The sequence below is a fragment of the Leptinotarsa decemlineata genome, unplaced genomic scaffold (genome assembly GCF_025532065.1).
Source record: "Leptinotarsa decemlineata unplaced genomic scaffold, Ldec_3_MD MMD2_tig00026328_RagTag_RagTag, whole genome shotgun sequence".
In the NCBI taxonomy this organism is placed as follows: domain Eukaryota; kingdom Metazoa; phylum Arthropoda; class Insecta; order Coleoptera; family Chrysomelidae; genus Leptinotarsa; species Leptinotarsa decemlineata.
Genome location: NW_027412688.1, coordinates 3,201,536 through 3,216,555, shown reverse-complemented (window position 1 = coordinate 3,216,555; position 15,020 = coordinate 3,201,536). Strand labels below are relative to the sequence as shown.

At 36.8% G+C, this 15,020-nt stretch overlaps 1 protein-coding gene across 3 annotated transcripts in view; it reads right to left on the bottom strand.

Annotated features, from left to right (window-relative positions):
* Positions 1 to 15,020, bottom strand: part of LOC111504686 (kin of IRRE-like protein 1) — an 833,154-nt gene that overhangs the window by 159,820 nt on the left and 658,314 nt on the right. For all 3 annotated transcript variants that reach the window (XM_074182261.1, XM_074182260.1, XM_074182262.1), the window contains exon 5: positions 14,050 to 14,244. In XM_074182261.1, the coding sequence (XP_074038362.1) occupies positions 14,050 to 14,244 (195 nt within the window). The remainder of the gene's footprint in view (positions 1 to 14,049; positions 14,245 to 15,020) is intronic.

Genomic DNA, 15,020 nt, shown 5'->3' with positions numbered 1-15,020 from the left:
ACGGTATGCAGGCCAAATACAAAATCGTGCTCTTCTGGCAATGAATCAATCAAACACCCAAAATCCCATTATGCTTTCCATAAAAAAAGAGCTTCATGTACTCAAACAAAGGCAAGCAGTAATCAGATTCAGGTGGGTCCCATCTCATGTGGGCATCCCAGGCAATGAAAGAGCAGATCAACTGGCGAAAGCAGCCATCTCAAATCCATTGACTTATACTGAACTCAAAATAAATCACATTGATCTGAAATCTCTCTACAAACAAGAAATCATTACACAAACAATGAAAGACATACTTGGTGAAAATTGTGACACTGAACAATTGATAGCTTTCCTCAAAAATATACACATTTTACGACATATATGAATTAATTTTAAATATCATATACTAAGCATTTGTATTATGCAGTTGCTAATAACACTAGCGGTTGATGCAACTTTCTTTAAATAAATAAAAAAAAACTGTTGATGCAGAATGTGGAGAATATGAAAGGAACCCATTTGAAATCTGGGATTTTATAATAGCGTATTCGATAAGGGTTACAAAGAAAATTTTCCTTCTCTCTTCACTAGATTCTTTTTCCAGCTTCCATCAGGGGAAGTACAGAGGAGGTACAGAAGTCATGCCTTTCGCAATACATCGACCTTGTTGGGGTACTACGCCTTCTGGTTTAACCTAAACTGCTGATATATTTAATTTAATCTTCTACTCTCACGTGGATATGCTGTTCACTCCGGCTCTCAACCAGCGTGATTGGAGGTTGGTGTTATATACATTCGGAACGGAGGAGATATTCAAGTAGAGGAAAGTTTTGTTTCAACTCGTTCGATAGGTATTTCAATTCTCTATCTAGACATCATCAATTTGTTGATTCATTATTTTTCTAATTTTTCAAATGTTCCAATAGTTATTCCGCTATATCCCAGCTTCTTGAAGAAACCAATTAGTTAATATGGTGACTGATCTTTCAGGTCAGATGGTAGAATAGTGTTTTACCAAACTCTAAAAACCTGATTGGATCAGGCACAAGTACATGCTCTGATGTTTCATCATTTTCCAAATAGAGGTGACACACACTGTCTTCCGACAGTCCGAGTCGCTGCATGTGATAATTCAAGTGACCTGTAAGAAGGCCTGTTAGACCTACTGTAGTCCAAGTACTGTTTGGTATCGAGCTTCGAAGTAAGCCAATCCTGGAATATTCTGCTGAAGCGATGGTTCAACGAAGCTGCTTGTAGCACCGTCCTTTGTAAGGGAGTCAGCAGCCTCATTGCCTTCCAGGCCAAGAATCCAGACCAGAGACAATTCATTAAGTCGTCCCAGTGAGGAGAGTCGTTTTTGGCAATTTGCTATCAACTTAGATGTTGCTCGGTAGGAGCCGCATGACATTCCGAGGAAATGTTCATTGACTTGTGTCATGTTCCATTCTACCAATCACTCCAACATTGGCATTGTCCTGGATGAAAAACACAACGGAACGCTCACTTGGAAAAAGCCAAACTGTCCTTATGGACATGTCGAAGGATGTGTGGTAAAACTTGGGGTTTAGGTCCCAAACAAATCAATTAGATTTATGTAATGATTGTTAGACCAACGATCACTTATGGAGCAATTGCCTGGTGGCCAAACGCTTTACAGAAAACGGCCCAGATAAAGCTCACTGGCTCACAGAGACAGGCTTGTCTGGCCATCAGTGATGCCATCACTACCACACCGTCAGCGGCCATGATGATCCTTCAAGATCTACCCCCTCTCCGTATTTTTCTGGAGAGACAGGCTAGATGGACTGCATACAGACTTGTGCACAATGCCAATTGCACAAATCAATTTACTGCAGACTACAACAAACTGTTGGTTGACACTGGAAGTCACAGCATTCTGGATATAAACTCTGACTTTATGTCTCTAACTGTCAACTACGAATTGCCTTATAAAATACTGTTTCTGAGTAAAGAGGACTGAATCCTCAGAGAGAAGGAAATATTGGTTCACAGATGGATCAAAAACACCTTCTGGTTCTGGTGCAGGTATTTTCAGTCGCAGACCCAGGACAGAGATATCAACCTGTCTAGGAACCTATGCAACTGTATATCAAGCAGAAATTGTGGACGGAGAGATTGAGCGAATCCAACCTCTAACATAAGTCAATTAAAAAAAAATTCGGACAGTCAAGCAGCGTTGGAAGTTCTTGGCTCCTACCATGCAATGTCCAAATTGGTAGCAACTTGCCAAAAACGACTCTCCTCGATAAAAGACTTGATAGATTGTCTCTGAGGCTACTGACTTACAAAGGAGGCTTCTACAAGCAGCTTCATCGGACCAGAACCTTGGCATTGCTTCTTTGGCATTGCTTCAGGTGTTGCCAAGCAAACATTAAACACCTGGATGGTAAGAATATTAATGGACTTCTGGCATAATCTGGCTCCAACTGTCAACTATGAACTGCCTTATAAAGTACTGTTGAGAAAGGAAATATTGAGAGCGGATAGTTGTTGGTTCACAGATGTGTCAAAAACACCTTAAGGTTTTGGTGCATGTGTTTTCAATCGCAGACCCAAGACCGAGATATCGACCTGCCTAGGAACTTATGCGACTGTATTTCAAGCGGAATTATGTGCGGAGAGATTGGATAAATCCAACCTCACACACAAGTCAATTAAAATATTTCCGGACAGTCAAGCGGCGTTGCAAGCTCTTGGCTCCTATCAAGCAACTTCTAAATTGGCATAATCTTCCAGGATTGGCTCACTTCAAGGCGTTTATTCATCATTCGAAGCTTGATAACAAACAGTTGTTGGACTACAGCAGGGAAGAACTGCATTGTCTAACAGGTCTTCTGTAATTTGAATCAACATATGCAGAGACTCGGACTGTCGCAAGACAGCCGAAACACCCGAAACGGAACTCTTCACAATTTCGGTTAACTACAATTACTACACGAATTTATTTCCATTCCCAATACTGGCATCCTTGTACTTTTTGGATAGTCGATATCGATCGATATCGATTAACAGCCGATCAAAAGTTGTTTTTGTGTGCATAATTTGAATTTAATGAAAGATTACTCAACATATATTTGAAACGAATTCGAAAAAAAGATCTGACCAGTGAATAGTTTCAAGAATATTTCTTAGACCATCATTCGAAATGATTGCAGGCTAGGTAAATGGAAGAGTCAAGGCAGATTTCTCATATATGGCACTCAGAAAATGAATTCTTCACCGATTTTTATTTGAAGGAATTTCTTTGTACACATCAAGAAGAAACAGGAAGCAAATCATGTTAAAAACGAACATTCCCAAAATTTGTTCCACTTGTCTATTTACAATTATATACTAGGGAATCAATGTTGATAATATAAAAACTGCAGACGATTTTTTTTGTTGTTGGAAGTGAATGTGTTGGCTAAATCACACATTTGTAAATTACATTCAAATTCAGAATCTAATAGTATTCTGACCGTAAATATGTTGGCTCAATAACTTGCTCACAATATTTTATTTAAAAAGCTCTTTGAACTTCATCATGAAAACGGTAAGTGCGCTAGTATTACATCACAGTTATTGGTCAAAATCCTAATAAGTATGTTAACTTTTCATTACCCACTTTTGTGAGGTTGAAACTCTGACACTGTACTCTGAGAGAAAGATTTATCCTTCATAAGAATTTTTAGTAATAGTTGACAAAACATTTTTTAGGTTGGCGTGTTCATAATATTTAACGGTTTTTGAATATTTGCTGCGTCAAATTTGAAAAAGTGGAGTGTGTTCGAAAGACATTTGGTCTCTGAGGAAGTGGAAACATGACACTGAAAATAGATGTAGAATACTTTTCTATTAAAATACGACAGATCCGAATATTTTTTTCATAATCGCCAACTATAATGAGATGACCCCGTTCATTTGCATTAGCTCATCCTGTATATATTTGATCGCATACGGATTCTATTTCCAACAATGAATAAGATAATCTAACCCCTTTTTGATTCGTGAGACGCCTCCGGCTGCGTCTGCTACCTATTGTTTTTTTATGGCATATTCCCTCATTCGAGCTGAAGTAACTCCGAATTTCAGCTGGAAAAACAGATAATAATCAGAAACCCGAGATCGTCTGACCAATCTGGAAGGGGTAGAAAACACCCGGCGATCCCTGTTGCAGATGTTTGAAACACCAACGGTGACGTTATTGAATTTGTGTTGTCTCACATATGTTGTATTGAATAATATTATGGAGGTTTTGCACCACGATTAGAATGCATGGGTTGCAGATACAAGTTGATGAAAGTAGTTGAGTATCTTATAATATACAGGGTGATAACGAAATCATTTTACATTGCATCAGTAAGTTGCTTCTGGAGTAAAAAATTTGACAATCGAAAAAGAGATATATTTTTCTGATTGAATGCTACTGTGTTAGGGAAACATGTGATATATTTTTCAAATAAAGTTTGTGGAGATCAAATCGAGAGGTGTAGTTTATGAAAAGAGGCATATTTCACTGGATCCGATATTTCTGATGAGAAAATAGTTGAAAACTTTTTTTGGTTCTACCAAAACTTAACCCTTCGTTCGTTTCGAAATTTAAATTTCTCACTACATAAAAACTGAATGGTGCCCTGTACAATGACTTCTTTGTCACCCGGTATAGTCGTATTCAATAAAGTAGCTGCTGCTATGATTTTTTCAGGTTATCTTTCAAAAACTGTTACTATTTTGTTGAAAGACTGGACGCAGCTATACTCAAGAAGAACAATGATATTGGGAATACTCAATCCGACGTGGGGAACGAGAAGTGCCGAATTCGTTGAAACTATTAATTTCCCTTTCTCAGGCGTTTACAAGCTGATGAGCCTGATGTAGTTCTTCTCGACCATCAGAGCAAGACGATATTTGTCGTGAAGTTTCAGCTCCGGGCGAGACGAATATTGTTCAAAAAGAGGAGGAAAAACGGATAAAATATCGAGATTTTCTCTTCGAACTCCGCAGACTCTATCCAGACCACTTTGTCAAGATGGTTTTTCTGATTATCAGAGTCATTGGTGGAAACCAAGGTGACTTTAGGGAAAAAATAATATGTATTTAGTTTGAGCACTGACAGAAATACTATTTGGAGATACAGCACACTATGGGGGTTGATAAATATAGAAATATCACAGACGGCAAAGCCTTGACGTGAGAAATTATATCCAATAATTTAAATGTCTCATAATTTTATAATACTAAGACACATACAATATTGACGAAGCTACACATCAGCGTGTAAACATTCAATACGATGTTCAATCATATGCACAAATATTTAGACATTTACGTTTAAAATGATAATGATAATGAAAATATTCACAACAAATGAAGTAGGATAAAAAATAGACTAATCACCTAGATACATTTTGGTGAAAACCTTTTTAGTGGAATGATAAATTAAACAAGTTCTGATGCATTCATTTCTGTCTATTGTTTTCGACAAAATAATATCAACATACTGGTGAATTTGAAACCTGGACAAGCTGAGAATCCCTTTAGGTCAGCTTTGAATTCATTTTCTTCTTCTAATAGATTTTATTTCAACAGGAATAATATTATATAGTCGAGGATTTCGTTAAAAGAATGTCCTATGTAGAGTTTTTTTTGTGAATTTAATACATATGATGAATTCATTCTATATTACCTTAAGCTAATGCGTATTCAAATGTTGCCTCATTCATGGGTTGTTTAAAAAGTTTTGTCGATTTTTTGAGTCTTCAAACTTTTATTCAGTTTGATCGAAACAGAACATATTCCAATCACTGCACTTTTTCCAACGTGACCCAAGTCGATCAATTCCGTCGGCATAAACATTGGGTGCTATGGATTCGATGAGGTCGACGGAGGCCGTTTTAGGCAGGTCTAGATTAGCGGAGTTTCCACCGGTGGAAAATACATCCAAGTGATCAGAAAGATGGCAGTCGGTTGGCGAGAGATCTAGGAAGTATGGTGGGTTAGGCAGAACTTCAATGTTCAATTCGTTTAATATTCAGACTGTGATTTGTGAAACGTACAGAGGAGAGCTGTCGTGTAGCAGAATCGTAGATCTTACTTTGCCCATTTTTGGTACATTTGGTCGATTTTTTCACAATAGGACTCTTCCGTGATGGTTTGGCCCGGTTGCAGAAAGTTATTGTAGATCACACCAGCCGCTGACTACCATAAAGTAGCATCAGTGGTACCATCAGTACTACACCATCAGCGGCCATAGAAATCTTTCTAGATATACCTCCTCTCCACATTATTCTGGAGCGAGGGGCTAGATGGACTGCATATAGACCACAAATCAATCTAATGCAGAGTACAACAGACTGCTGATTAACACTGATAGTTACAGCATTCCGGGAATGACCTCTGACTTTATGGCTCCAACTGTCAACTATGAACTGCCTTATAAAGTACTGTTCCCGAGTAGAGAGGACTGGATCCTCCGAGAGTAGGAAATATTGAGAGCGGATAGTTGTTGGTTCACAGATGTGTCAAAAACATCATAAGGTTTTGGTGCAGGTGTTTTCAATGGCAGACCCAAGACCGAGATATCAACCTGCCTAGGAACTTATGCGACTGTATTTCAAGCGGAAATTTACGCTATTGAATTGTGCGCGGAAAGATTGGATAAATCCAACCTCATACACAAGTCAATAAAAATATTCTCGGACAGTCAAACGGCGTTGGAAGCTCTTGGCTCCTACCAAGCAACGTCTAAAGTGGTAGCAAATCGCTGAAAACAACTCTCCTCGATAGGAAGACTCAAAAGATTGTCTCAGGTCTGGATTCCTGGCCATACTGGTCTGGAAAGTAATGAAGCTGCTGACTCTCTTGCAAATATAGGTGCTCCAAGCGGCTTCAACGCACCAGAACCTGTCATTAGCATCGATTCAAGCTTCGCCAAACAAACCTTGAACACCTGGATAGCAAGAAGATTTATGGACTGGCAGGATCTTCCAGGATTGGCTCACTCCAAGGCGTTTACCAACTCTTCGAAACTTGATACCAAACAGTTGTTGGACTTCAGTAGGGATGAACTAAGATATCTTACAGGCCTTCTTACTGGTCACTGTCATTTATCGAAAGACAATGTCTGTCGCTTTTGTTTGGAAAATGATGGAACAGCAGAGTACATACTTCTTTCCTACCCCGATGGGGACCGAATCTGCTTTTCAGAGTTCGGCAGAGCCGTCTTGGACATCTCCTGTTGTTGTAGAGAAACCACTTTTCATCACACGTGACGATCTGATCCAAAAAATGTTCGTATCGTTTGCGCGAAGGCAAAAAAGAACAGACCTTGAAACGTGACAATATCTCTCAACCGTTCAAATCATGGGAAACACACTTTTCGAACATATAGACCTTTCCAATATGTTTTGAATCATTCAAAACAGCCTCATATCTGACGCCCAATTCTTCCACATTCCACGCATCGTTTGTGATGGGTGAGTCTTCACCAGGGTTCTCAAAGACGACCACCGCAGGGCTCTACTTCGAGGCCAAAAGAGATTTCGCCAACTTTGAAGAACGTCACTATTATTGCCAAATGCTTGGTTGGTTTTCGATGTGTTTTTACAGCGCTTTGGTTCAATTTGAATTCGTAGAGAAAAATTTTGCTCAACGACATCATGCAGTTAGAAGCTGAAAAGAGAAAACGATTAGAGTTTGGAAAAAACCAACAGCATCATTGTTCACAGTCCAAAATTTTCTGTCGATCACTATGTACTACAATGCAGTAAAATAAATATTCATTGAGATATTGAGCTACAAAAACACATGACATTGAAACGGACAAAACTTTGAAACAACCTAATATCCCAGTTGTACTATAGAATGTGAATAGAAAAACAATGAATTTCCTTCGATTCATTCCATTCAGCTCGAATCGTTTGCCAGTTCACTTTTCAGTATTCCAAACTGTAGCAGATGGGCTCGGTTGATGATTCAATGAAAATGAAAGTTAATTGAATCGCCAAATGGATGTCCAAAAAACAGTTTCAGTCCCTACTAGTAATTTGCATGTCGTCGGCTAGTTTCGATGTGCTACCAAACCACAAAAAACAGAGAACTGAATTGATTTGCGAAAATTGTTTCGAGTGCAGTTTCAAAAACCTAGCTTCACATTACTCTTGATAGTCATCCAGTATTACGGTCCATTTAAACAACGGATTGAACAGAGGAAAGTGTGGGTTTTTATTAGAAAATTCCCCAACTGCATAATGGTTATCGCTTAATCTTTCTATCCAACTTGAGCTTGCTCGGGTGAATATGATGACAAAAAATAGAAAACTATCGTCGGAAATTACAAGATCGCTTCTTTTTCCTGCTGAAGTTTATTGGATGAGTCGGACACAAATGTTTCCACAATAAAAACAGTTGAGTTGCATGCATAGAATATTTTCAGTCGAATCAGGCAGTCTGTTTTTTCAAGACAGAGAGTTATTGAAATTCCAAAATTGATACTTCTGCTTTTTTTACTACAGTACACCACTGGGTGTCTTAATCGGATGCCAATGGAAAAAATATCAACTTCACTCTTTTCAGTTACTGTGAAAGACTTTCTCTTCCGCTACCACAACTTCAAGAAAAGCCGCAATCTTAGAGAAATCGAAGACGAGATAATACTCTAAATTGTAAACTTCGACGAAGAGAGTATCCACATCAATTTTTCGAAAATAGTAGCACCAGAGAAAGGTGTAAGAGGACAATTTTTCTTTTCCTTTCTGTCAATGGATTACTCCTGTTATGGCTGAGATACACACGGAATCGTTGAGAAAATTGACCACAGAAGTATATCACCTGATGAAGGAAACCTCTGAAGAGATTGGTAAATTAGAGAGTAGAGGGAACGCATACAGAAGACAACCTTCTGGAATCAGTGCAATCTTTCTGGCACGTTGAAGAACTATGATGTATTCGAATATACATTTCGCAACAAACTCAAAGGAAAAAAACGTACACTCCAAGGACTGATTCACCAACAGGTTTCCCTTATTTTAAAGTTACTAGGAGTTTATTGGGATCTCAAAATTAATATCTTTTTCATTATTATACTAATCTATAAACTTCTGTAGATGGCGCCCAAATAAGGACTTGGATCTGGTAACCCTTTTCAGCACCCAGCATTGAGCCTCTATAAAGAATCAAGTAACGAACCACGCTCTTTCCTCCGCATAATCCACAGCTAGTCATGGCACTTGTACCTTTATCTTACTTTGAATTCAGAAAAGAGTAAGGTACTTGAAATTATGAATATATGTATAAAGCATTGAATATGTAGATTTTACTTAGTATATACACGCCAGAAAAATCTATTGCATAACGGAACATGTGTTGAGTTTTTGTAAAACTCTTCAGTAAAAATATCGCAATGAAGTGTTTCTTGAATAGATGAATTATCTTTATTGATGGTCATAGTTTTGAGTTACGCCTCATTCTATTCTACACACTATAAGAAAATAACTTTAAAATATATTGCAGAATCATCAATTGGTAGGAATCTTTTTTTATCTTTTCATAAAAAAGGAAGTCTCCCACTTTTCCAAATCCTCCTCGTACGATGTAACAAATTTCAATAGAATATTCATTGCCACAAACCATGTTTCCCCAACTGAAGAATTTCAAAGTCCATAATAAAAACCACGTCAAAGGAGACCACGAAACGAAACTTACTTCATAAAATAATCCGCGGGTTTTAATTCGTCATGTCCAAAACGGTCTCTTTGTTCACGACTGAAAACAAGTTCATTCGCATGAAAACCTCCTGATTCCTTAACATTCGTTTGAATGTGAACTGTCACAAAAGTTTTTTACGCGAATTCGTTTAATCTGGTCCTTTTGCTCGAATTCAACATAAATAACTGTGAGGGAGCAGATGAGACAGACTTTTTACTCCGGAAATGGTTTTCATTTCGTATGACAAAAGGAAAATAAAAGCATCTGCTCACCAAATGAAAATGTGGCTAATTAAAGGAACTTTGAAATAAACCCCGGGAGAATTCAGATTTCCGTCACATAATGTGATTAAGATGGTCTCAACAAAGTGTGGAAGATTTTATAAGCATGAACTAGTTGTGGAACTTTCGAGAAGTTGCCAAGAAGTTTCTTGCAATTGGATAAACGTCACTGAAGTGCTTTTTGCGACAATTCAGCTCGTGAACACCTGTTTCATGGTGATGAATGATTTTGTAGATTTTTTCGAATGTAATAAGAAACAAGCGACGTTCCATTGATAGGAAATTGGTACTAAAATTTCATAAAAAAAATTAATTTGAATCCCACAATAACTTGAGCAACTTTCCAGTAAATTTTGAAGAAGAAATTAGCAAGTTTTATGGAAATGGAGTATATAAGCTTGACTGCTCTGATTGTTCTGCATTTTACATTGGTTGAACTTGTATACCTCTCATCACTCGCATAAACGAACATCTTGAAAGAACTGAAAAAATCCGCATTTGGCAAACATAATAAATTTTACAGTCACGACTTCAGCCCCAATATAAATTTTGGAAATTTATATTCACAGAGAATGGTAGTGAATGACGATAATGCGATTGGAGTGATTGGTCAAGTCATCGCCAATCCCAGGTTAAGTACCAGAGGTTTATCAGCAATGGCCGGGATAAGCCATATGAGCGCATGGAGAATCCTTAAAAACCACAAATTCCATCCTTACAAAATTAAACTTGTTCATGAACTCAATGAGGATGATTTTGACCGAAGACAGGAGTTTTGTGAAGGCATGAGTGAGAGATTAATGCAAAATCCCGAGCTGCTTTATAACATCTATTTTTCGGACGAAAGCTCATTTTATTTGAATGGTTGCGTGAACCGTCACAATTGCCGTTATTGGTCGGATGGAAACCCAAGACAATACACAGAAATACATACATACGGAATATTAGGCAATCATATTATAGGTCCATTTTTCATTGATGGAAATTTAACCGGTGATTCTTATTAACAACTTCTTGAAGAGGCAATACAACCTCGTACAGTTGAAATAATTGAACGGGATCCAAGATAGCAAGATGAATTTATCCATTTTCAACAAGACGGTGCACCACCACATTATGACCAGTAGGTTCGAAGTTTTTTGAATAATCATTTTGAAGGACAATGGATTGGCAGAAGAGATCCAATTGAATGGCCAGCACGATCACCAGATTTAACACCACTGGACTACTTTTTGTGTGGATATTTAAAGTACACAGCCAGCCAATTTGGATAAATTACGTCGTAGAATTATTGATGAATGCCGAGCTATAACTCCTGGGATAATGAATAATGTAAGAGCAAAATTCGAACAAAATCTTTATTGTTGCATGGAGCAAAATGGCGCACATTTTGAACATTTACTCTAAGTTTCCTATGTGAGTTACCCTTATTAGGTGTTACTTTTTTTGTGTGTGCTTTAAAAACAATTATTGGAATTTATTAACCCTAAAACGGTTTTTTAAAGTTTTCTGTGTCATCAGTATTCAAGGAAATCAGCAGGTTGTATTCGTTGTATAGGTGAGTTTTTAGTATGATTCACTTTTTTATCGAAAGCATAAAATATCCACGTCAAAAGGCAACCTTCGTAAGGAGGTGCCACTCAATTTACCTAAAATGTAAGGGTGGTAACCAACCCCATCCCCCGAAAAAATCTCCTCGTAATAAACAAATAATTCTTACTTTTTTACGAAATCAAATGGACACGTATTAGCAGGTTGTCATAAAAAGCAAAAATCAATTCCTTTTATGAAAGTTCTGAACGTGAATTGTACCTTAAAAACAATTTTATTATTTTAAAAAGAAATGAACTCTATTAAAAATACCTTTGAATCTTCAAATTATCTCGGAAACTAATCGTTACAAATGTTTTTTTAACAGAGATGTAAAGGTATTCGAAAGACCTTCAAAACAAGGTGCCACTCGACCTAATTTCCCTATCTAAATAAGGGTCGTCGGACGCACCCCTCCGAGAGGGTGCGTACTACAAAAAATCTGATTAGTCTGAAAGGTGCCCCCCTTCAATTAGAAATCGACGTGTCCGAACTTTTTTTAAAAATCTTACTTTTTATATTCAAAAACGGCTCTGTTGAGTTTTCGTTGTTACACACTGTATATTCCATGGAAATCCCCAATTTGTAAAGTCTTTTGTTTGATCCGATGATTTCCAAGAGTTTCAAGAAAAACAACAATTTTTGTTATTTTACAATTTGAAGTTCACTGCAGGTAAATCCAATATTGAGTTCAAAAAGAGAAAAATAACATACTTTCCCATCGTCATTCATAACCGATAAATCCTCCATGATGAAAGCTTAAAATGTAACGGAAAGGGTATTATAATAATCCCCGACAGCATGGAAGCTTTAACCGGTACACCCCTAAAATATTGAATCGGGCACTAAGCCGCGTTCACATGCGAATAATTTCTGGGAGTGATTCGGATTCATTGATTTCAAAATGATTTTCATGCAAGGTTTCATAGTTGAAACGATCGGCTTTTCTGTTCATTATATCATTCCCGAAAATATTTTATCTTTCGCTCTGTCGTTTTCCGTAAAATATGTTGTCATTTCGCAAAATTTGAGTTCGGCTTCAGAGATGATTTTGATAACATACATATACATATGATATACATATACATATACATATATGTACATGTATATATGTATGTATGTATATATATATATACATATACAGGTCAAACCGGTAGAGATTTTGACATAAGACTGCGTGAACACGTCTGTTTGGACTAAAAATCTGCAATGTACGAACATATTCAAGAATCAAACCACAAGATGAATGAATATAACCTAAAAATCCTACATGTATGCAATAAAGGAAAGAAATGATTCTGTTGGAGGCGATGGAAACTAACAAATCAATTAAAAACCAGAAACATATACCCCTAAATGAGCAACTTGATCTATGTAGGTCTCCTCTCTTGAATTTATGAATTTAACAACTCCTAGAATTTTCAGGGTAGTATTTTGAGTTGACATCCTATCTCTCAAATACCTGTCCTTGCAGCATACCTGAAAATTCTATTAAAATCGATATTTCAAAACTCAGATTTCAGTTTTATACTTGATATTCACCAGTGGTATTTAGCCGAAAGTGTTTTTATTCATTTCATTTGAGTGATCGTGAATTACCATAAAGTGAACTAGTCTTCAATCACACAAATTCTATTGCACAAAATTGTATCAACAATTTTTTATATTTGACGTGGAGGAACTTTTGCCTTACCCATTTGAGTGAAAAACATATACTGGAACAGAAAATCTAATAGTATTTTTTTTAAAGGTTCTTTGCGGTTACACTAGAGTCTTATCTTACAAAGAAACTTGATGTAATGATTTATAAAGTTTCTAAAGACTGGCCCTCTCATCAATGATGATTTTCAAATAATGGGTTGTCAATAATTCACTTTCCAACCTTTTCTTTTTCACACCGCTCAGAAAGAGAAAGACTCTCCCAAACCTATTGACAATAGGCTTATGCCCAAACATAACTTCATTCCCATTCTAATTAACTTAACGTTGTTGAATTGAAAACATTTTTGAATTGTCTCCAACAATCACTATTGCGTTCGACAACATCCTAACGATTGAACACACTTTTTCAAGACTACAATAACTCATAAATCTGTGTGATAATCCACAATGTTCCATATGTAAATTACAATCAGATGTACATTGGTCAAACTATAAGACTTCTCAAGTTTAGGATCATTCATCACAAAAGTGACAAAAAATAACAAGAAGTGTTGCACTCATGCACAACAAAGCGTTGACCTACACTATTAACTTTGGTGAGACTGTATCAGAATGTTGAGTAACGCAATATTTTGTATGGAAGACTCTAGAAACACGACAAATATCCTCTTTATCCGAATTCTAGAAGGGACCATTAATTTGAAAATTTGAAACAGTTGGAGCAGCACCCAAAATTCCTTTCATTGAACTGCAGAAAACAAGGCTTTTATAACTGTTATTTATATGTGCAAAACGTTTCTGAAATACGAATAGTTACAAGTATACTTACACATAACATCCAGTCGTACTTCTATGGTACTAGACTTAGTCGGATAAGATTCGTGGACAGCCACGCATCTCAGCATCCGACCATGGTTATCTTTAGAAATCGTCAGTTCCAGAACGGACAAAGCGAGCCATGTTCGAGGATTATCCAGTTCGGTGGTGTTCGTCTGTCTTCGAGTGGGTGTGATCTCTTGTTGATCTGAAAAAAAATAAATAAAAAAAAAACTGAAACAAATTTCAACTGAAGGTTTCTGTCATTCTGGAACCACTGATTGGAAACTATGTTTGTATAAATTATAATTATTGATTGTTATTTTGCAGCCAAATGAAATCACTGAAATCGAACTGTCGAAAAAAACCTTTTCACCCAAACGTTCTCATTTTGATTTTTCAGTTATACATATTTTGCCGCTGATTTCAATCATTTCATAAAGTTGATAATGATTTTAGTTCGAAAAATATAATTCTGAACATCTGGAAGTTTAACATATTATAATGAATTACATAACAAGTGATTAAAATAAAAAAATAACTTTTTTATTCCAACGAAATCAAATATACATATAACATTAAAAATTGAACAATACCTATCACTAATGAAAGAATGAAATAATTTATTAAAACCAAAAAAAAAATATCAATTTCAATAAAAATTTAAACGAGAAATTTCGCAAGATTCCAGAAGCTGAACTCTATGTAACTCTACGCAACCTTATTCATATAGGAAAATATCGCTTTTCCTGTAGAACAGCAAATAAGGAACTCACGTTCCCTGAGGTTTCAATACGTCTTCATTTTGCACGGTCTTGACCGAAGAATCGTCGCACCTAATCCAGCAATTGTAGCCGACGTGGAAGGCATCGGTCACGTGGTGTCCAATGTTGGCATTTTTGCCTTCGTGGTAAACGACGGCGAATAGTTTGTATTGTCTCTATGTTGGAGACAGAGTTTCCGACGATATCAAAGTCGAATCAA